The sequence below is a fragment of the Ambystoma mexicanum genome, chromosome 4q (genome assembly GCF_040938575.1).
Source record: "Ambystoma mexicanum isolate Mex_15411 chromosome 4q, UKY_AmexF1_1, whole genome shotgun sequence".
NCBI lineage: Eukaryota > Metazoa > Chordata > Amphibia > Caudata > Ambystomatidae > Ambystoma > Ambystoma mexicanum.
Genome location: NC_090928.1, coordinates 1,273,072,552 through 1,273,096,966, shown reverse-complemented (window position 1 = coordinate 1,273,096,966; position 24,415 = coordinate 1,273,072,552). Strand labels below are relative to the sequence as shown.

The 24,415-nt window shown below is 46.5% G+C and overlaps 1 protein-coding gene across 2 annotated transcripts in view; it reads left to right on the top strand.

Annotated features, from left to right (window-relative positions):
* Positions 1-24,415, top strand: part of LOC138468364 (phosphofurin acidic cluster sorting protein 2-like) — a 1,643,699-nt gene that overhangs the window by 1,218,839 nt on the left and 400,445 nt on the right. For both annotated transcript variants that reach the window (XM_069608896.1, XM_069608897.1), the window contains exon 15: positions 3,508-3,614. In XM_069608896.1, the coding sequence (XP_069464997.1) occupies positions 3,508-3,614 (107 nt within the window). The remainder of the gene's footprint in view (positions 1-3,507; positions 3,615-24,415) is intronic.

The window sequence follows — 24,415 nt, the reverse complement described above, 5'->3', positions numbered from 1 at the left end:
TTCTGTAACGCTCACCTGATTCCCGCAGAGGCGCCGGTCTTGACTGGGCGACTACCGTATCTTCAAAGGTGATGTGTAGCACCCGGTTGGCTCTTTGGGCTGGACCTCTGTGCACTGTATGCCTGACGTGTAGAGTAAGATGTCTGCAGATAGAAAATATGGGGTTAATGAACTGGGGTTATTGGGGTGTCCCTATCTCTTTCCTCTTCTCCTCTCCTGTAGACCCCCAAAGGTTAACGCTCTCACCTTAGGTAAGTGAATGCCGAGCTCTCCATCTGCCTCGGGGCAGGGTGCTGTAACCAGTTTCTTCACTGGATAGGTAGCGCAGGCCTCTTGACTTCAGAGGACTGCTGTCCGTCGTTTACTGCACGAACGGTAAGTTTCGAGTCATTCAAATGTCTTTAAAGTCTTTAGTAATGATGTCTCTTGTTTTGCAGGGTTCCGGCGATGGCGGATGACGGGCTGAAGTGAGTTGAAGATGGAGCCCGTGTGATGAATAGAAGCGCCTGGAAGCACGTAAGTAAGCGCTTGTTGCCTGCTTCACTATGCGCTCTAACTGTCTTTTTATTTTGCAGGTACGAGTTCGGAGCGGCTGCAGGGTGCCGGAATACCCACTGGATTAGATGTGGAAAGGAGTAATGGCACGTGAGTATTAAAGTTCCCCAATGTCTTTAAACGCACCTTGTTTTGTCTTTCAGATGCGGGATGCAGCGCCGAAGGCCTCCGGAGCGTGCGAAGAGTTGGTAAACTTTTGTCTTTCAGATGCCGGAATGCAGTGTGAAGACCTCCGGAGCGCACGAAGAGTAGGTAAGCCTTTGCCTTTCAGATGCCGGAATGCTAACCTGTTCTTTCTTGTCTTTATAGGTGTTGCTGAAGACTGGATTCAGGATGGTAAGCCTTTGCCTTTCAGATGCCGGAATGCTAACCTGTTCTTTCTTGTCTTTATAGGTGTTGCTGAAGACTGGATTCAGGATGGTAAGCCTTTTTCCTTAGGCCCAGGACCGGATGCAGAAGACACGATGAGCGTTCTGCTGCAGAGGTTGCAGAATAACGCAAAGCAAGATTCATCCACCGGGTGTGGTTTAAATAGCCTCCTGTAGTGCTTAGGTGTCTCCTTCCACAGCCACGCCTAAGTAAGAAAAGAGTTCCTGGTTAGAAAAGAGTTCCTGCCTTCCAGAAGAGTTCCAGTGTTCTGAATGTAGGGAGTGGCTCCAGCCCCACCCAACAGGAAAAGTAGTTCCAAACAGAAGAGGATCAGAGGCTCAACTGGCAGGCAAGTAAGCAGCATGGTCTGCTGAAGGTAAGTCCACCCAAGCATTATGAGCCCGGCGCTTCCAGCGCTGGCACTGGGCATATTTATGAGCCTGGTGCCACTGGCGCCAGGACTGGGTCCAAAAGGTCCTAATTGGGACTGGTTGGCACTCGGAACCTGGGTTATGGATCTGCTTCCAAGGGAGTTGGGAAAACCCTGACCTTTTGGAAGCAGAGATCATGACACTTACACTTGTAACAAAACTGAAGAGTTAGTGGATCTTCTTGATCCAGAGGAATAACTCCCTTCTTCTGGACTATGGATCACAGTTCCAATTGTAGGTCGGACTTATACATGAGGGAATGGCTTCCTTCCTTGGGTCTCAATCCCTTTTCAAGATACACAACAAAGTTCAAGGTTGAAGTGTCAAAGTTCTCAGTTCAACTCAAATGGGTAAAGTTCCAGCAGCATTCCTTATTGCCCATAGTTGCTTTTCAGTACTGGGTTGCTGGAGAATGCATCCCTTCTCCTGGTTCTTGTAAACTCGATTTCCAAGAGAATGACTTACTTCTCCAGGTGTCTACTCTCTGTTTGTCCTGCCGCTCACAGCCAGGGGGATTGACTCCCTTCTCCTGGGCTCTCTCTTCACTTGGCTTTGCGTTTTTACAATGTCAGGGGAACTGCTCACTTCCCCTGGTCTTCCTTAGCTCTGTACTCAGACTTTCTTGGATCTTACTTTAACAGTTTACAACGGCTGGTGGAGTGACTCCCTTCCGTTGGTCTTTCACAGTTTTCTTAGTACAATTCACAACAGCCAGGGGAATGCCTCCCTTCCCCTGGCCCTTCTCAGGCTGCGTGTTACAGTTCGCAACTCTAGGGGGAATGTCTCCCTTTTCCTGGCCTTTTTCATGCTTCTTATTACAATGCAAAACTGCCGGGGGAATGCCTCCTTTTCCCAGGCCCTTCTCAAGCTTTGGCAGACCTGGTTTACTTTCCTGCCAGGTACTGCCACTAAGAAGATGACTTGGATGACTCTTATTGCTTTTTGGGTGTGGGTCCCAGGCCCGTATTTGGGTTTCTTCCACCAGGTTTCCCTCCTCACCCCAGCTCGGTACTCGTAGAGTTTTCTACAGCTCCCTTGTACCCTTGCCAACCTTCCCAGTGATGTCTCGGTTCCATCGTTCCTGCCGCACTCGCTGGCTTCTTCCTGGTGCTCCGCCGAACCACTTCATCGGTTGCGGTTCCTCCAGGGAAGGCTACTCACAAAGTTAAGTCCTTCGTTGGTTTTTATGTTGGAATTATTAAAACGACTAGCACACATGCTTTTCTTCATCCCAGTATCTTCTAGGGAGATCTTCCTATGGTCAACCCTATTCTTCCTCGTCGCAGAATCTTCGAGGTTATTAATGCTACAGAAACAAATGGAAGTGCAGGGTACCGAGGGTTGAGTGAAGGGATAGAAGGATGTGTAGGAGGTGATGAAGGGTGGGCAGACCGTGTTTCCCTTGGCTGATCCTCCTTGTCCCCAGAGGGGGGGAATCTCTCCCCCAACCCCCAGGGGACTATCGGGTAGCAGCCTCACCTCCATGGCCTCATGGAAGGGGACCCCCCTCAGGGTGAATTGACGACATCCAAGGATTACACTTTCCCTATTGTGGTGTTCTGAGTGAAGACTTATGGATTCAGTTAGTCCCTTAATCCGCAATCTGTAATTCCTTTGTGTTCTAGGTGGTTCAGGCGGTTACCAGACATTTGGTCGAAAAAAATTGGTCGACCAGACAAATGGTCGAACCAATTTGGTCGAAAACCAAATGGTCGAATTTTTTATTTTTTTTATTTTCACCCCTTTTTTTGGGGGGGGGGGTCCCCCCAACCCCCTTTTCTTTCTAAAAACCCATTTTTGTAAAAAACGAAAACCCGAAAAATAAATATATAATTAAAAAAAAAATCGACCATTTGGTTTTCGACCAAATTGCGTCGACCAAATGTCATTCGACCAGTTTTAGGTCGACCAAATGTCTGGACACCGGTTCCAGGCAATAGAAGTTGATGATTTTTAACGGGACCGATTGAGGCAGATCTAAGGCTGCAAAGCAGTCTGTTTGGGCACTTCTGCTGGTCATTGATTGGACACTCATGCTGCTCTTTGATTGGCCACTTATGCTGGTCTTTGATTGGTCACTCATGCTGGTCTTTGATTGGGAACTCATGCTGGTCTTTTTTTGAGAGCTCATCATGGTTTTTGTGTTTTACAGTACTTGTGTGAACTGCTCAAGGAGCAACAGCAGCCAATCGTCTCTACGTGCTCCCCGGCTGATGTTCAAGCGGCTTTCAGCACCATTGTCACGCGCATTCAGAGATTGTAAGTGCATTGTGAGTGTCAGTGTTCAACCAACCATCAATGGAAGCCATGCAAAACTAAGTGTGAACCTATGACCTTTCAGAAGAAGCACTGAAAATAGGGTTTTATGTATGCTCCCCAGTGTCAGTAGGGAGACCAGCTGAACACATGGGCGTGCATAGTCCCAAAGGTAATGCCTAAAATGTTGGTCCAGCACCCCCACCCCCAAGAACAGTAGTTGCATAACACAGAACACTCTTCAGACAGCAGCAACACTGTCCCAGTCGCCACTAAAGTACTGCCCAGTCCCATAGCAGTGTTGTTCCACCCTCTACTTTCTAGGGCACGGGCAACATTGCCCTAGAAAGGGCAACATTGATGAGTAGCAGTTTATGTATATGTAGTCAGGGGCTGCAAAATTGTTGGCCTACGTGCTTTATGTGGTAAGGCACAGCATACAGTTGTTTCCTGCACTTTGCAACCCGTTAAAAGATCTTGGCCCTCATTACGACCCTGGCGGAAAGGGGTTTACGCCGGCGTAAACCATGGCGCCCCTTTCCGCCTGAGTACGAGTTCCCGTAGCGCCATGGTGATTTTTACGCCTGCTTTTTGCAGGCGGTAAAATCCATGGCGCTAAGGGACCTTGTTGTTAATTACGCCACCGTAATTTACGGTGGCGTAATTAACGCCTTCCCCACTCCCATTATACCCTATGGGGCAGAAATGGGAATGGGGAAGGGTAAATGGGGATTGGGGACTTACCGCCCCGCCAAGGTCGGAATGGGGCGGTAAGTCCGCCAACCACCATGGCGGAGTTGGCAGCTTAGCGCCATGGACCATGGTGCAAATAGCACCATGGATCTCCGCCAAGGTCGTAATGAGGGCCCTTGTGTGTCCCTTTTGCTATCTTGTTAAAAGATGTGTATACTCAATTGTTAAGAGAATAATTTATATAAAGCAATAATTATGAAAATATTGTACAAATGGCATGCAACAATCATTAAAAGCTTGGCAGCTTGTATGGTATTGTTAAGTGGTACATAAGACAATTCAGCATCCCATGGAATTCCCTTTTTTGATTAGGAGTACTACTTTCCCGTCATACCCCATGTATGAGACTAATCTAACACACTAACCACATAGAGTTAAGTCTGGGTACCTCCCCTAGTCTAGGAAGAAGCACTTACAAGAACTATGCAGAGGGCCGTAATTAAATCTCTTCTTTGAAACTGTGGTAGATCAAGGGTGATACAGAGGCCCACTTTGTCCTTTTTCACCAGAAGGGGGTAATAGAATGTCTTCCTTGCTTTTATTGTGAAGAGAGCAGTTATATATATATATTTCTGAGGCTTGTGGAATCTGCTTAGATCACATGCTGTGCATAGTCCGACATCTAGTGGAAGCTGCCGAGTATTACAGTTGTTGTTTTTGAAACTCGAAAAGGGACGTCGACAGGGCGTGCCAGTGATACTATCCCTAGTGTGACGTACACTGTACCCATGATCCCTCACACGTCGATGTCCCTCAGATAGTTTTTTTCCACCATTCTAGATGTACGTGTATAGGGGAGTTCCTCTTTCATCGTAAAGCCATTCACTTATTTCAATTACCGATAGTTCATTCTTTCTATCCTTTACTTCACCGACCATTGAAACATCACGCCGGTGAAGACAAAGATACTGCCGTTGAAAGACTACCGCGACGGACCGTTCGGCCTTTGAAGGCCACCCCGGGCCTCGTCCCAGACAGTAGGCAGAGAGGGGGGAGGTCATTTCAGGATGTATATGCCCCTTTCCTTACACTATTTTCGCCCATCTGCCATAGTTTGTAGTTATAGACAAGACCCCATTTAAATTTTGCCCGAGTGCAAAAGAAAATTTCCGTGGGTCGATAAGCATTTCGTCTGTAACTTGTGTCTCCCAACAGACCACGTCGAGGTGTCTTGTCGAGCGTGTAGGCTCTTCAAGCCCAAGACTTGAAAGGACCGTTCGACAAAATGCTGGGCACTCTACGCCAGGCAGCTCGAGGCCATGGATGTAGAATGTGCTTTCAGTGATGGCAGCAATGCCGCCGTTTCGGACGGCGAGGGCAACGGGGTAGCTTCAGCTACCGAAGCGCAGGCCTCCGACCCCGAGGACAGGCTAGCTGCCCTGTTGTGGGGACTACACCCGGTGGCGATAGCGCATCAAAACCATCCACCACTAAACACATAACCCCAAGTCGAGACTCGACACATGGGTTGAGCAGTCGACAATGCACGGCACCCAGGGAAAGGTCCGTTGAGTCCCTGTCATCTGAGCATTCTCGCTCGAGATTGCCGCATGACAGGACGCAACCGCCAAAAGATGGCGAGGGTGTCGCGCCTAAACTCCCTCTGAGGGCTGATCGTCCGCAGACTCGGCCTCAGCCCTACCCGCATCCGAAAGTCGACGCTCTGCATCAGATCAGGTAGTAGGCCCCAAGAAGTCTGATAGACATGTTTCTGGGCACCAAGGAGGGGAAAAAAGTTCATGAACAGAAGTCCTCTAAGACTCCTTATAGGGATAAAAGCCCTCATAGGGAAACTCATCATAAAGAATAACCTAAAGAATCTAGGGCCATTTCTCATAAGGATAAACCTGTAGATGCTAGGCCTAAAAAATCTGCGGTGATTCCTCCCACAGATGAAGACTTTGGACTTCCTTCCCAACCCTTGGTAATCCCAAGTTCAGCAGAATGGTCTTCACAAGACATAGAGAGGGTCATGAAAAGAAAGTCCTTTTTGGCCCATTTCTACCAAAAGGACCCTGCATACTTCCAGAGTTTCCACTCCACTCCCCCCACTTCAGCTCCCTCTGGGTCACAAGTCTCTGCTCAACCTTCTCAACCCCCTACTAAAAGGTCTCGTATAGAAATTCCAGTGCGTAGCACAGTCATAGAGCTCTATGACCCGGACTTTGAACACAAAGACCTCTCAATTGTAGGGGCAGCTGACCCTCAGTACGATGAGGAGGCAGCAGACCCTTATTATGGGAAAGATGAGGACCAAGAGGCTTACCCAGAGGCCAATATGTATCCAATAGACTCACCTATTGATCAGGACCCTCCTATCGTTGACTCTCCTATTGACAACCAACCCCTTCTTAATGAGGTGCTAGCCAGGGCAGCAGAGCTCTTTCAAATTGACACCCAGGAGGTACAGGAGGATAAAGACTTTGTCGAACAAATCCTTGGGGACAAGAAAACAATGGCGCAGTTTATTCCTCTACTCAATTCTATACAGCGCAGGATACAACCGTCATTAGAAGCCCCTAACCTCACACAGGCTGTAAACCCACATGTAGAAAAGCTCTTTAAAACCGCACCTTTAGACCCACTGTATATTAGAGAGCAGCTGAAGCCAGACTCATTAGTTGTAACTACAACTAGGAAAAGGGCAAGCACCCCCCTTGCTTCCTCTGAGGCCCCACCCGACAAGAAAAGCAAAAAGATTTACACCATGGGTAGAAAGGTTGCCTCCTCCGCTGCTTACCAGACAAGAATTGTGAACAATGCAACCCTTTTGGCCTGTTACAACTGGCACAAATGGGAAGAAGTGTCGGCTCTACTATCGTCTGCCCCAGAGCCACTGAAGTCCCAGCTAGCACAGGTGGCCGCAGAAGGGAGGGCATTATCAAGCTGCTTACTTAAGACCAACCTTGACGCGGCGGACAATGCCGGAAGAATCATTGTTCAGGGTACTGTTATTAAACGACATGCGTGGCTGCAGCAATCGGGTTTCAGACCAGTAACGCAGGCCACCCAAATTAACAAGCCTTTTGAACCCAATGTGCTCTTTGGCAAGGCCGTCGAGGACGCCCTTAAAACAGCCAAAGACGAGTATGGCACACTTAAATCGTTGGGCCAACTCACCAACACGCCTCCCGCCCAAAGGGGTAATGGCAATTTTTGACGTTTTTGCGGCCAAGTTTCTTAACAGGGATCCAATTACAGTCAAAACCAAGGCTCCGCTTCGGGAAATAATCAAGGGCAGTCTTCCCAGGGCTATCCTAGAGGACAGCGCAGAGGTCGTGGTCGTGGGTTGGGCAACCCCTCTCGAGGTGGCACCCCACCTCAGAAGCAGTGACATTCCGCTTCAGGTGCCGTCCCATGCCTCTCCAGTAGGAGGGCGCATTTCCAGCTTCACCCACGCATGGGAGGGAATCACCTAAATTGCTGTCCACAGTAGCAGGCAGATACTGTATAGAGCTCCTCCAACGACCCCACGACCACCCCCCATGACAAAAGATGCACTCAAAAGAACACCAGCGTATCCTCCTCCAGGAGATAGCCACACTTCTAATAAAGGACGCCATCAAAGTCGTCCCGGCCAACCAGGTTAACAGGGGTATTTATTCAACTTACTTCCTTGTACCAAAGAAAGAACTAACAATTCGCCCAGTATTAGATTTGCACCCTGCAAACAAGTATGTCAAGCCACAAAGGTTCTGAATGACTACGCTACAAGAGGTAATCCCTCTACTAAAAAAGGGGCATTACGTGGCAACACTGGATATGAAAGATGCCTATTTTCATATTTCAATGTTCCCAGCGCACATAAGATTTTTGCGTTTCAAGATAGCAAACCAGCACTACCAATTCAAGGAGCTGCCCTTCGGAATAGCCTCGTCTCCAAGGGTTTTCACCAAAGTACTAGCAGTAGTGGCAGCGCACCTACGCAGGGCGGCAATCCCAGTGTACCCTTACATGCACGACTGGCTGATTACAGGGGATTCCCCCCTAATTTGCAGACAAAACATTCAAAGAACAATCAACCTTCTTTTTCAATTGGGCTTCTCCATCAACGAGAAAAAGTCAAGCCTAGTGCCAAGCCCTTCCAAACAGTTCCTAGGAGCTGTCTTGAACACACAAGAGGGGTTGGTCTTTCTGTCAGAGGAAAGACTCCAAAATGTGTTACTGCAAATACTGCATAATCAGGCCGTCCGCCAGATAAGGGTGCGCAAAGCTATGCGTTTGCTAGGCATGATGGCATCTTGCATTTACCTGGTTCCTCACGCACGTCTGCGCATGCGACCCATGCAGAAGTGGTTGACGAAACAGTGGTCTCAGGCAAGTGGTCAGTGGGACGATCTAGTGGTCGTTTCGCCAACACTTGTACAAAACCTTCACTGGTGGACAAGGGAAAATTTGCTGAAGGGGAAACCCTTCTACAATCCAGAGATGCAGGCGATTGTCACGACGGACGCCTCTCTATCGGGGTGGGGGAGCTAACTACCTTCACCACACAGCTCAGGGTCTGTGGTCTTGCATGACAGTCAAAACCACATCAATCTACTAGACCTTCTGGCGGTATTCAAAGCCCTTCGGACATTTGCATCCCATTTGCATTGTCCACAAGGCTTTCTGAGGCCTCGGTCCAAAATACCTTCAACTATCCCTCCGCAAATACATCCCCTCTCAAGCCCTTCAGTCCTCTACCTCTAACACCCTCAGGGTCTGTCGTTTTTCAAAGAAACGAGCTGGGGGCAGATCTCGGTCTTCGGCTGGGGCCTCCCTTTGGAACAGCCTACCAGCCACCTTGAAACTTGAGGAGAACCATCTCCGGTTCCGGAAGCACCTCAAGACCTTCCTCTTCGCTTCCGCCTTTGCCCCTCTTCTCCCCTGCTGACCTGTTTTTCTCTCTTTGCAGCTTGCCCTGCCTCCCTCCTGCACTGCCTCCGGGCCTCCCATTGCACTGGGTTCTGTATCTGTAACCATACAGACACCCCATTCTTCCTCTGCACTTATCAGATATATCCTATCTGACTAATCTTGCACTTGCCTCTTGCTGGCTGCACTACCACTTTTTCATTGCCTGTATTTATTCATTTATTTAACTTATTCTTTTCTTTCCTCCGTTCTGCACTTTACACTTCCACGCACTTTCCCCTTTTTCCCTTCTCCATGCACTTGGGCGTTCTTAATGTCACTGGGCCTAGTAAGATCGTTGTTTTTATTTTTTGTTCTCCCTTGTTCCCCTCCCTTGGTCGCGCTCTGAAACACTTGTGTACGAGCACGATATAAATAAAATATATCATATCATTTAACAAACCAATCTGTGCAAATCCTGACAGACAGCACTACAGCAATTTTTTATATCAACAAACAGAGGGGCACACGTTCTACAAATCTGTACAGACTTGCACAGCAAATTTGGAAATGGGCACTCATATGGAAGATGTTCCTATCGTCACAAGGGGAACTCAACTCTCTAGCAGACTCATTGAGCAGAGATCCCCTACCAGAGGAACACGAGTGGCGTTTACACGAAAAGGTTGTAGAACACCTCTTCTCTCAATGGGGTTTCCCCACAATAGACTTGTTCGCTACAAGTGAAAACAGTCAATGCCCATACTTCGCGTCCAGGTTCCACCAGCCAGGCTCCAAGGGGAACGCCCTATGGATGAACTGGTCAGGGAAATTTGCTTATGCTTTTCCCCCAACACCTCTCATGAGGAAAGTAGTGAACAAGATCCACAAGGAACGGATGACGCTCATCCTAGTTGCTCCTATGTGAACTTGGCAGCATGGCTCCTGAAGTCATAGAGTCTAATGCCAAGTTCAGCTAGCTACCAAATCTTCTTAGACTAAGGCTAACCTAGTTGAAAACAATAGGCAGGCAAGCACCGGCCAGAATCCAAGTGTGACAAAAGCCCAAGGTCACAAGAAGGAAAATAGATTCAACAAAACTGGCCATCTGTGCCCAACCTTGCCACACTCATCACATGTGTTTATGGTCTTCCTCATGGCAAGTCCTGATTAGCTCTGTAATGCCTTCAATATCTCCACAATCTTGGAACTAGAATTCTTAGTTAAATAAGTCTGTCTATATATATCTGGAGTGTTAATCCAGGTGGCCTCTATTTGGAAAGCCGTTTTCATCAATGTGCAGGTGATTACCAAATTTTACATTCAATTGCAGCTATGAATTCAGTCACTAGGCTGGGTAGGCCCAGTACCCCCGATGGGTTTAAAACGCAGCGTTCCGTGTGGCAAAAAGCGTTATAATTTACCTTTTCCTGAACACCTTACACACTCGGGTCTCTAATTGCATCATAGCCACATCCTTTCTACAAACAGTTGTAGACCATTTCTTTTCCTTGGGCCTTTCAGTCAATATGAAGAAATGTACACTGATACCTACGGAAATTCTGCACCGCGTAGCGCTCTTTCAGGATAAAAGGCAGCAAAGGGGTTTTCCAACTCAGGAGAGGGGGTTCCTTATACACTGGTGACTCGAGCTAAGATGTCTATGGCTCTGCATTTTCAGAGATTGCTATGCCTCATTGCACCTTGCGCCATGGTGGTTTCTTTGCCATACGAGTGGCATGTTGCATACGAGTAACATGTAAATGCACTTTTCCGCCAATTGGGACAACATGGCTGAACCACAGTTATTTGGGAACCATGTGTCGCCTCCTGTGAAAGAAAAGATTGCATGGTGGGTCTTCCAGGTAAAATCTTGTAGTAGGGTTCCACTTCTACAAGCCAGATCCCAGAATCTCATCACGGCTGACCCCTCACTTTACGAATAGGGAGACATAATGGCATCCTCCAAGTGCACAACTTGTGGGAAGCACAAGACCAGAAATCCCACATCATTGTTCTAGAGCTCAAACCTTTTTTCTTAGATCACATTATTCCACCACCTCCATTCAGGGGTCTAGAGTCTTAACGCTGGACAGACGCCACTAGAGCCATGTTCTACTTCAGCAAATCTGGCTACTAGATTACACCAATTATGCAACCTGGCTCAAAGGTTGTGGTCCTGATGAGGCACTCTCAAAGTAAGAGCAAACTCAGGCAGCTGTCATGCATTAGATCTGTAAGATGTATGGCTCTCCATTTCTGGGTATATTTGCAGCACAGGACAGCAGGATGCACCCAATTAATGCATCCACGGTTGCCTTTTAGGTTATATCGTTAATTTTAGCGTGCTAAAGGAAAATTCCTCCACCAAAATGTCTGCATTCATATTTAGCCGGAGTGACCCCACTGTCAATAGCCCTTGGAGGACCATTGTAATATGGCTACATGGGCCAGGGCATGCACATTCTGTAGACCTTATTTCTTGCATTCCATTGCAGCTGCTCAATTTGGATGGGCAATCCGCCATATTTTTGTTTGAATTATTTCTTTCTGTTTAAGATTAACCAATATTCTGCCATCCACCCAAGTTTAGGGTATTTTGTAATCCCCAATAAGTATGGAGGGAATGGGGCAAGCCGAATGAGACACACTCAACATTTTAGGGGATTCACAGAACTCACTCTGGATGCGAGCAAGAACTATTAGCAAAGCCACAAACCTATGGCACTCCCCGAATACAAATTGAACTCGGTTGCAGCTATTATCAGAAACTTGAACCTGCAGAGTTTGCAGAATACCCTTTAGACCCAAGTTAGAGTTTCCTCAGTGAAAGCTACAAGACAGAGGTTTATGCTTGCAGTGCTATGGATGTCCTCAAGTGACACTGGGGCTGCAGAGACTGCGATGAGGTGGAACTGAGCAGTCTCGCAGTGCATGCCCAAGAGGTTAAAGGTGTCTTGGGCATGCACTTCTCCCTCTACCCCCTCCCCCTTGCACTTATCACCTTGTCATGCACTTGCACAGTAGGATTGTCACCAGGCCAATATAACCGTTGTATTCTTATGATTTCCCATGTTCCCCTCCCGCCCCCCAGTCTCCCATCTTGTCTTGCGGCACCTGGAAATACCTATATATAGGCACCATACAAATGTACAATAAAATAATAAAATACAGAAATGTGGCTGAAGGCACTGCTACCCTTCCCATTGAAGCAGAAGACTGAAAATGATTGAATGAATGGGGCAACGTTAACACAGGGAATAACCAATAAGGCTCCCTACTTCAAAGAGAACAATGGAATAGCCTATGAGGACTCGGTGGAATAGCCTGGCACCGTTTGAAGGCGGGTAAAAAGGGCTGGGGTATTCTGGCAGAGGCAGACGGGTCTGTCCCTGCGCCAAGGGCAGAACCTGAAGGAAGAGATACCCAAGAAGACTGCTGGCTAGTGGAACTCTACTAACTTCTGGAGAAAACTACAAAGGACCAGAGTGAAAGCTACCCATAAGTCAGAGCCTTGGATGAGAAGGCTGACCAGGAGGGGTAGACCCACATCACCTGACATTGATTGAACTAGAGTGCTTGGACCCAAGGTCCTACACCAGCAACTCAGAGTAAAAGGACAAGGAAGACTTGCATGTGGCAGGAGGGCATTAGAATATCAGCTGGAACCCAGATGAGAGACGGGAGAATTATCTATCACAACAAGTGGAATCACCATCAAGGCCTGGAAAGAAACCTAAACCCAAGATCTAGTAAACAAAAAAAGCCATATTCTTAATCCTGAAAACCATGCCTGGCAGAAGACCTGAAAATAAACCTAAACCCAAGGTCCGGTGAAAGGGCTATTATCAATCTGGAGGTTTAACATCTGGAGAAGGACCTAGTGAGGAGCTGGAAAGTCAAGGTCTCTGTGAGAACCTTACAGTGAGTCGAAAACTTTTAGAGACCTGTTACCAAAACAAGATCCAGAAAAAGACCAGTTGAAAATGGACTAAACCTAACGCCCAGGCGAAAAGAAATTGGAATCAATGAGAGGAGTCGGTGAGAGCTCTGAAATGTAAACACACTCCCATTAAAGGCTCCGAAGGAAGCTGTAGAAAACTGGGAGAGCAAGAGGCCAGATTCTGTCTTGGAAAAACTGAGAAAATGGGAAGAGGCCTAAATCCTGGCTCCATGGAGCAACATGGGGAAGCATGGTAAAAGTAGAGCATCCAGAAAGGAAGGCCAGACTGTGAGCAACCTCTACAAGAACCTTTCAAGAAGAACTGGTTGTTTTGATGCATTAGTAAAGGTGGGGACTGTAAGAGTAGGGTGTAGACTATCTGTTTGGGCATCATTTGGGGCATTTGGTTATTATAATTAGGGTAGTTGAAAAACGAAGGGCTTCTTAAGACTCTGGTGGTTGTATTTGTTTATTTGGCCTCCTGTTTGAAACATTTGTACTTTTAGTTTAGGGTGTCCCTAAAGGAGACGTTGACTTATAAGCTTAAAGATAGCCCAAAGGACGGGGGGCTGAGGAGTGAGCGAGCCCCCCTACAATTATGATACTCACTTAAATTTTGATGATCCAGACCCTCACAGCATTTGTCAAGAGTAGACTACACAAATTGTAGTGATACTCCGAGGATCAATATGTGTTAATCTCAACCTGTCCTGCATCGTTTGAAAGTGAAAACCAACATCGTGGGTAATGTGTCTCAATGCAAGGCCTACCACATTAAGACTCCACAGACTTTGCCAAGGATTGTACATAACATGCAGCAAAATATACAACCTGCATTATGTGTTTTTTCATGTTACTATACCATAATACATTTTTTTCTTAATTTATAGAAATTTGAGTGCCCTAAGCGTAACATGGCTTCTGATCATGATTCAGCTGCGATTGGAATAATTCATGGTATGTGCTTACAAGAAGCAGCAAAGTATATGGGCCAATCAAGGGCAATGCACGTTGTTTTCCAAGAATGGGTTTGCTTTATTCCAATTTGCTGCTGGTCTCTTTTGAGAGCACTGTAATATTAAATAGTGCCTGTGTTTACATTTCATCATGTCACTGTGACAAATCAAGTCCGGCTAAACTGAATTGCTTGAGGTGGGAAATGAGAAATAAATATATTAATATGTTAACTCCAGACAGACCCTCACTTTATAAGAGTCTTTTGACAAGATGTGGTATTTTTAATCTCTAACCTCTTGGATACTGCTCAGAGCAGAAGCTGACAGCGTTAGAAACATTTCGATTGAACCCAGAAATGTTAACAGACGTATTGCTTATCACTCTAATATAAAATGCATAGCTATAATAAAGGGGCCACCTTCAATTATTTATCGTTAACCAAAGATGAACTAGAAGAACCTTGGCCACGAGTCAAGAGTGGCCAATTGCCAAGAGCTAACAAAAAAGACCCACTTGTTTAGTTTGATACCATGCCAAAATATAGAGTTCAAAGGCATTTTTGGCTTAAAACTAGAAGGTATATTTATTATGTTCACTATATTGTAAATCAAGGCAGACACTTTATAAAAAGAAGGGAAAGGAGATGGAAGACACCTAAGGTAGGCACTTCACACGAGAAATGTGAGGAGCTGCAAAGGGGCAGTATCTGGTACTTTCATGTATGCAGATCTTATGTGTATCCAAAGGGCCACCAACCTGTACCCTTCTCCCTACCACTGATGAACACCTATAGGTACGTCCTTCCTGGGCATTCAACAGTTGGGGCCGGAGAAGCAATGTATCTCTATATTAAGTACACAGGGGTGGAAGGAGAAACTGCGCAACAGCACAATGACTGAGTCAAGCACCAATCAGATCTGACGGCATGACGGCGGTAGACAACACCCTGTCTGGATTGATAGTCCATGAGTCCAGGACTTGGACATGGTTTCTCAGGGGACGCCATTGCCAAAAGCTGGTGCCACGGCAGAAAGTGGCAGCGCTTAGCCCCCTTTTTATGTATTTACCATCTGTAACTCCTTCCGGGATTGGGAAGAAGAGGCAAGATTGGTTAGGGGAACCAACAGGAAAGGACCAATGATAGGTGGAGGGGACAGGAAAAAGGGAGGTGTGGGCTGTTTGTGTGAGGTCAGAGGAAGAGGGGATGGTAGACCATAGATAAGGAGGAGGAAGGACAATGGAAAGGAGTGTAGAGGCGATTTGTAGACAAGGTGAGGCATTGGTTGGTGAGAGAAAGTGGCACTGTGTTGCGATTGTTCAAGGAAGGTGTGTGAGTGAAAGCGGGTAATCAGAGAGTAGGGCGTGCATGAGGGTGTCTGAGAGAGTGACATGGTGGAGAGGAGTAAGGGTGGGGAGGAGGGATGTAGTAGTACTGTGCATGAGGGAGAGAAAGAGGGATGTGGGGAGGGTGCATAGTGGTGTAAAGAGGGAGTGGAACGGTAGGAAGAGGTTAGATCAGAGGGTTGAGGTAGGTGAGTGAAAAAACCATTGGAAGGATAATGGAAGTAGAGAGGGACGGATGTTGAAAGGAACAGGAATAACAGATTGTGAGATAGAAAAGACTGAGTGGGGCTTTGAATGTCTGGAAGGAACCACGCCAACTTCCAGAACTAATCAGGGAAGCAGAGTAGATCACACCTAGGAGGTCCCTGAGGGATTTAAGCGGATAAGGCATTTGCCTTCAGACCATCATCACAAGAACAGACAGAACTTGAGCAGCACGGTTCAGTGACTGGTGGAAACTAACCTGGCGAGTAGACACAACTGATTTAAGAAGGGACTTGCTATCGCTAGTGTGAGAAACCTGAAGATGTCTCCCTGACTAGTCCCCGGGGGTCTGTCATCCAGGGGGCCAGGACACGGCCATCGCTATTGGATTCAGTTCCTGGGGGTGGACCAGTGAGAGAGGATCACCTGGATGGGGGGTCCTTGGTGAGTGGAAGTGAAACACCGACGGGTGAGACTGGGTATCCCCCTTCTCATGACAACTTTTTCCCAACCTTCCATTTAGGATATACAAACACTTTACCCCCGCCCACTTTTCCGACACACACACTTTTGCATATTACGAAGGACTAACACTCGAGCCATTTACCTGACATGTCCCAACACCAGGGTCCGGCAAAGTCAGGCACTTGATGAGAACCCCACACACCTTTCCCTTCCCCACAGGGATAAAACGTGGAGTGCAGTAGGAGCAAGGGAGAACGCACGCCGTGAGAGCTAACTCAGCACGGCAGTTCAAGAGGAGAAGAAAGACGGCTCATACCGAGACGGTGGCAAGGAGGGAAGTGATCTTGCCCTTTCCGACCAAGGCCTGTGAGACCTCCGCAGAAGGAATAGTAAGACAGTGAACAATAGCCAGCGTGTGTTGCAGCAGATGTCAACGGACCCTCCGCTGATAACCAAGCCGCCGAGAACCGCTTTCATCCGTGGTACAAACCTTGACTCCGAGGAGAAAGAAAACTAAGCGGTTCATCACAGCCAGTAAGTCGAGGGGAGAGTCGATAAGAAACCGAACTGTGTTGAATGAAAAGTAGCAAACGGCTAATTGAACTGTGAACCGTTAAAAGAACTATTGATGATAAAAGGGGGAAAACCAGCAACAGAGGAGTATGGCACCGATCACTCGATTGTTAAAACTACCATAACCAGAAGGCCTTGGGAAAGGCGAGGAAGGGGTCAAAGTGCTCATACAGGGGTCTTGTAAACTCCTCTGTATAGTCGAAAGTCTTTGACCGACAGATGATTGTGAAGCTAAAGGAAGTGAATCCTGCATCGTAAGAGTTGAATGAGAAAACCATATGATTGACAAGATTGGCAAGAGTGAACCCGAAAGAGGGATGCCGATAAAAGGGGGCGAAGTCTAAAGGTCACAACCAAAATTGCATTAAAAGCCATGGTTTACCCAATCGAGGGAGGCGAATAGTCGAGTTGGATCTGCGCTCGGAAGAGGGAGATCCAAGGGTGTGAAGCCAACACCCACCGACACATGAATGCAACAAAGCAAAGTACAAGAGGAAAACCTTTTGAATGCATGCCATGCGAGAGTGACATCAGACAAAGAAAGGTTCATATTCAAGAGGGGTCTGAGCCCGGAAGAGGGGTAAACTAGGGGTGAAAAACTGTCACCCAAATCAAAACCCGAGAAGAACTCTGGAACTTTTTGTTGAATCTTTTACTTTGAACCTGTCAGGCCCTCGAGAGCAGGAAAACATAGCTATGGGAGGTCCTGGTATCATCAAGGAACTTTATAGGGATCTGCGCCTGGAAGAGGTGAATCCAAGGGTGAAAGACATCACCCAACGTGCAAGCAGAGAAGAACGTTTTGTTTATAATTTCAAATACATCAGGCAGCAAGAGACTTTTTGTAGAAAAGAGACTTAACAACTGAAGGCACTGACTGCTGAGAACGGAACTGTTAGATTGTGCTGGGAAACCTCGAGCGTGTGCTGTGCTCCAAGGTCCTACATTATGCCGCGCTGAAAACGTGGGTAAGGGAGACCACACTTCTCTTTGTATTTAGCGTTAGGATTGGCAATAGGTTTTTAGTTTAGGACCTTTTTTATCTGACAAGACGCCACTAGGACTGCCTTATTATTATTTATATGTCGTAGCTTGCTCCCATCTTAGAGTTAGGTTTAGATTAGGCGTTTTCCAACTTAACTATACAGTTTAATAAACACCCTTGAACTGTGATCTGTGTTTACTGTTACCACCATGAGTTCTTTATACTAGACAAGAGAGAGAGGGACGGCCCTTAGAGCCTGTTTGCATCATATCAATAAAGAACCTTGAACTGTTATTGGGAGCATGTTTGTTATTAGGCCATCTGTGACATCATACACTAGTGGCAGAGCTCCATTTTGTCGAGCACAGTCACCAGATCAGGGCTGTACCAGGTCAGGGTGGGCCATATACAAAGTAACAAGATGTTTGGTGCATTTAAATAGCATGTCTTTTAAGCCAAGAGCCTCTTAAAAAGAGATTTAAGTGTTCAATCTCTCAATGATTATTTAAAATTCTTAATATGTGTCCCCCTATTCAACAACTTTCAGAAACTAAGGAATGTTCTCCCTTTCTGTGCCATATGCTAAACCTGGGGGCTACACGTTTGGCTCTCTTTCAACCAATTACGGCATCAGCGCCTTTGGCGTCAGTTCTCATGGTGGACATGCCCTGGCCAAGAAGCACAGGCCGGCCCCTTTGGACCCCTTGTTTCTTTCTGCCCATGCTTCCCCTGAGAGTTTAATATTACACGCCACACAGCGAACCTTAAGACCACCTCATTTCCTTCTTTGCCCTCTGATAGGGAAAGCAAGAGATTCGATGCATAGAGGATTCCTGGCTCTTCGAGCCTGGGTCTCAGATGCATCAAAGCCTCTTGTGCCTTGGCTACATTTTCTTCTGGCCTGTGATCGATGATGGCAGAGGCAGCTGAGCACATCCCCAAAGGGGGAGTGCGGGACAGTTTTCATGCGCTTATTATCATGGAAGCTCCCGATAGATTTTGCAGTCTGGCCTGGACACTGCAGATTGCTTCGCAAGCACTACGGCCACCAGCATTATCCTGCAGTGTTTGTCTTGGTTGAGGACCTGAGGGTTTGCTACTGATGTCCAGGAGAAATGTATGGACGTGCCCTTCGATGGCATGAACTTGTCGGCCTTGGTGCCAAACAAGTTGCTCCAGAAATGTCAAGCCTCTTAATGCGACCACCAGTGCAACGACCTGCGGACAGGGTCTTTTGCCACTTGTGCCCAGAGAGGTAAAGCCCAAGCATCATCGGGCTAGCAAGGGACAACATCGTCCCTACAAGGGTAGCAGCTGCGGTGCGCCTAGAGGAGGTGCTTCCACCTAATGATGCCCTCCACAGCCACCTACTTGAAGCCTATCTGAAGTGAACTTCTGCCATTTAGCCCTGTGGTTGTCCATCAGGAATACTGTCTTCCTTTTGCCTCTCACCCTCCAGACCACCCCACATGCCACCAACCCTTGCCTCTGGAATCTCTCCTACTGGAGAAGATCTGTCAGCTTCTGGAAAAAGGGGCCATAGAGATGGTACCCTGCTCGAAACGAGGCAGGGGTTGGTACTCCATATACTTTCTGGTTCCAAAGAAGAATGGAGGTCTGAGATCAATGCTGGATGTGGAGCTTCTGAACTTGTACTTGCTCAAGGACAAGTTCAAGACAGTCCCTCGTGAACGACTGGCCAAATTCCCTGGATCTCTAGGATGCCTACTTCCAAGTGGCTATTATGACAAATCGTGGGAATGTGTCCCTTCTGCCCAAGGGGTAGCTCCCCACTCTCTGCGGCTAGGGAAGTGAGCCTGCTTCGCAAAAAACACCCTCCTTAGGGGTCAAGGTAAGTGGGACCTAAGAGGCATCAGCAATGAGAGGCAGACACATAGAGATACTTTTCTCAATATTAGTAATTTTATTAAGATAAAAAGGGGGTATGAATGAAGGCCTAACTTTCCCTATCCTAACCTGAGTATCCCTTCCTAAGAAATTACAACTAATGCAGGATGAGCTTGTGACCCAAACTCAATCTGACCCTCACACTAATGTATAGAAGCAAACAGTGCAAGGTAAATGTTTCAAAGTTCACAGAAAAGTGCAACAACTCAAAGATATAACTTCAACAAAAAAAGAGGTAGGGTTGACTTCCTTCCTTTGAATTACTTCAGGTAAGTTATTCACAATATTCTTCTATCAAAACCAGTCTCTTAAAGGTATTGCAAATGTCTCTTTCACCTCATACTTTCCTCAGGATGACACAACAAATATTATTTTCATAATGCCGGCTCAGATAAAGCAGTGACAAGTTTTTATTACTTTTCAGAATGGCAAAGCAAATCTCTTTCTCAGAACAGTGATTCAAGGATGGCAAAAGGCATGTCTTTTCAAAGCTTCTGCTTCACAAAATGTTCAATTGAAACAAGAACCTTTTTTTTTTTAAAGCACCAACTCAACACAAGTTTCCCGGTACACTCTCTTCTCAACTACAACTGAAAATAAATCTTGATATCCTGGTTTACTCTCCTGCCAGGAATATCCCCCTTTTGGTTCATTTAGATCCCCTGCTGTTCTCTCCTGCCAGGTATCTCCTTCCAAAAAGGTTTCACTACCTAATACCCCTATCAGGCTTCTCTGCAACATTCACTTTCCTATTAGATATTCTTACAGTTGCACCTCTTCAGCGTCACAACCCTTGTTGACTTCAGTTGGCACCTGCACCAATCTCCCTCACACTGGCATCCCTTATATCTGGGTTTGTTCAAGCTCCTTCTGTCAACCTCTTAGAAAGTCTCTTGGTAATACCTGTTCCAGGTTTCCCCCAACTGGCATCTAATTTCAGGAGAATTGTACACATTTTGCCACTTTATTTTTCTTAGACTCTCTTTTGGCTCTTGGTGATGTTGGTTCCAGGTTCCTCCCAAATGACCTCTTATGTCAGGAGAATTGCTCCATATTTGCCCCCTGTTGGTCTTTATGCAATGCCTTTTGGCTTAAACAATTCTAGTCACAGGTTTCCACCAACTTGCATTTCCTGTCAGGAGAATTTCACCAAATGCACCTTTTTCGTTCAATTATATTTGGTATGTATTCAAAAGTACTTTCATAATGCTGTTTAGCATGTTTGCACGTTCCGGTGGCCCGCCCCCATCGATACCAGGTTGACTCACTGGTTGACTGTGCGGCGGCTGAGATGTGCTCGCAAGTGGCCAGCTTCCCCGTCTGGACAGAGTCTCTCTGGATCTCTGTGTCAGCTCTCCTAGCCTTTGCTGCCAAGATCCGGGCAGCTTCTCAGAACCGCGTCTCCCACAGTCCCACTGCACGTCATCTGCTCTCTCTCTCCCGGAGTTCTCCACTGGTCCTGAGCAACACCACACTGCTTCGGCCAGGCAGCTCTCGTTCTCCCCACGGGCCTCCATAGGCCTTGCTCTTGTGAGAAACCTGAAGGTGTCTCCCTAGCTAGTCCCTGGGGATCTGTCATCCAGGTGGCCAGGTCACGGTCAGCGCTATTGGATTCAGTTCCTGGGGTGGACCAGTGAGGGAGGATCACCTGGATGGGGGGGCCTTGCGGAGTGGGTCACTGACGGTTGAGAAGCGGTATCCTCCTTCCTTCAACACCTTTTCCCCATCCTACCGTGTAGGACATTCAAAACCACAAACCCACCCCCACCCCTCCCTTTTCCAACATGAACACTTTCACACGACTCATTGGAGAACAGACTAACAACAGAGCCGTTTACCTGACATGTCCCAATACATGGGTCAGGCAAAGTCAGGCAATTGATCAGAATCACACACGCCTTACAGTCCTTCCCCTTCCCCACAGGGATAAAAGATGGAGCAAGAGAGCACAGTACGAGCAAGGCAGACCACACGACGAGACAGCTATCCATGTCTGGCAGTTCAAGAGGAGGAGAAACGCAGTGAATATCGAGAGGCTGACAAGGAGATACACAACCTTGCCCTTTTCGACGCAGACCCGCGAAGCTCCGCATTGTGAATCGTAAGACTGAGAACAGTAGCCCAAGTGTGCTGCAACAGATGTCAACAGTACACGGAGCGTGTCACCGCTGATGAGCGGGAGTGAGGGAAACTCCTACTACCGTGGTACAGGCCTTGACTCCAGCGAAGAAGGCGGCCAAGCGGTTCATCGCGGCCTGTGAGTCGAGGGGAGAGCCGATAAGAACCGGGCTGTGGTGAATGAAAGACACAAAGTGGTAAAATTAACTCAGTTCAAAAGAGCTGTAAAAGTGTTGAGGGGAGACCAGCTGCCGAGAGAACCAGCGCCACGTGGGTGCCAACTCGAGAGACTCTCGTTGATTCCCATGTGAATGAAACTACAGAAACCAGAAGGCCGTAGGAGAGCTGCAAAGTTAGGTCAATGTGGTCATACAGGAGGTCAAGCAAAATACCCATACAGTCGAAAGTCTTTGATCTACGAACTTGAGAAAGCAAGGGAAGTGAATCCCGCAAACAAATGTGAATATGAAGTTGACAAGAGTGAACCCGGCCGATGGATGTCCACAGGAACTGTTTAAAAAGACATTAAGATTTGTGGGCAAAGGACAAGCTGTAGTGATCCCAGAGAAGGAAGGCTGTAAGTAAAGAAGGGTCAGCGCCCCGTAAGAGGGGGACCCATGGGTGAACGATGCTTACCCAAAGTGAAACCAAGAAACAAACTTTCATTTTGTTGAAGGAACGTTTGTTTTGTTGTTGAATACATCAGGCCCTCGAAGGCAAGAGACTTTCAAGATGATCAAGACTTGTCCGTCAACGGTCCTGATAGCTGTGAGTGGAACTGTTGACTCGTGCTGGAGAAAGCTCGAGTGTGTGCTGTGCTCTAAAATCCCACATTACCCCATGCTCAAAACGTGGGGAAGGGAGAACCAAGCTACCACATTCTGACATATTATTTGTGAACACTTATTTCTTTTCATGAAAACCAATCCCACACCCTTTTTATATTAGTTGCAAGGTTTGACAATAGGCTTCTTAGTATAGGCCCTTTTTATTTGACAAAACGCCACTACGACTGACTTATTTTCATTTGATGGTTGACGCTTGCTCCCATCTTAGATTTAGGTTTAGATTAGACTTTTTTTCCAACCTGTAAACAGTTTAATAAAAACCCTAGAACTGTGATCACTTGTGTTTGTCTTTATTGTTGTCACTGTGAGTACCTCACACTCTGCAATGGGTCACGCTTCCTGCTCTGCGCACTCTGCAGCCCTCCTTCTCTCTTTCTTTGTACCTGATGTTCTCCTTGTCATCTCCATTTCCACAGCTGATCTGGGAATTTAAATGGGGCAAATGGTTTCCTGATTGAGGAAACCCGCCTCCCCTGCACACTATCAACAAGGGCCGTGGCCCGTATGTTATTTTTTAGAGTACAAGTAGTAACCTTATTAATTTTCACAATAATTAATTATCAATTTTAGTAATTTTGTTTGCTTTGCTAGGACCGCAAAATATTCTGGAGTCTCCCAATTAATACTTGACAATTCATCTGTTTATCAAAAAAACAGTAATTTATTCAAATTTTTTACAAAAAGCATCCGAAAATATGATCTGGCCCAACGTGTTTCGAGTATCTATTTTCACTCTTCATCAGGGGCAATGTGTTCTGTATTCTTTGTATAAAGTTTAAACACTGGAGAGAAAATAAATTAAATTAATCATCTAATATTCATATTAATATTCATATGTGCATATAAGGCAAAACAAAGTTCTTCAATAACAAGTAAGAAGCACGTGTAGATGTTTCTATACACGTTGTTACTTCATTCTTTGGACTCAGGATCAGTTTCATTGCTTAAAAGAAACTGGCTAGTGCTAGGAGCCTATAAAGGTAAAAGACAAACAAATCTCATAGTGGATATAACAAGTTGAAAAAACCTACAATGGTTCCTATTGGTGGCGACATTTTGGATGATGGCTGGAAAATAAAATCCTAACCTGTATTAGTTATGTTGGAAAAATACTAATCTACTGGACTCAGTAGTCCCTGTTATATGAGAAACTGGAAAATCACTTACTTAAAGATGTAGAGAAAGTTACCACAGGTTGGAAGGTTCACTTCAAACATGGGTAACAGAGATGTGGAGAATCCTAATTCTTTATAACCTGTGATAGATGCTAGAGTTAGGGTGGTGCAATAGGAATGACTAGTGCAAGAGGTACTAGTGGATGGTATGGAACGTACTTGAAAAAGTAATGTTTGACTTCACAGGCAGGCATCTACTGCATCTCTGTGGATAGAATGTCCCTTTCTGGTAGTTTAAAAAGGAAAGAGAAGATATATTGAAAACAGGGTGAACATTGGCTGAGAGGCACAATGTGGTGGCTGGGCAGCCCTACTTACGTGAAAAAAGTTGATAGTGTGCAGGGGACGCTGGTTTCCTCAATCAGGAAACCATTTGCCCTATGTATATTTCCAAGCCTAGATACCAAGGCTGAGCACTTCTCCCCTGCACCTCAAATGGTATTCTACTCTCAAACTAATTACTCAGAGTTGTATTCTCCTATATACAAAAATACAAATGTGAAACAGGTGTGCATGGTGATTATCAATCTTTTCCAGGGAATTTAAATGTCCATGGTAATTGAATGGGCCGACAACAACTAGACTACACATTGTTTTTGAAGTCACATTTCCTCCATATGAATTCCTTATGCCTCCTCCTCCTCATCACAGTATTTAGAGCTTTCTGAGACTTGGAGATCCAATAAGTTTCAAAT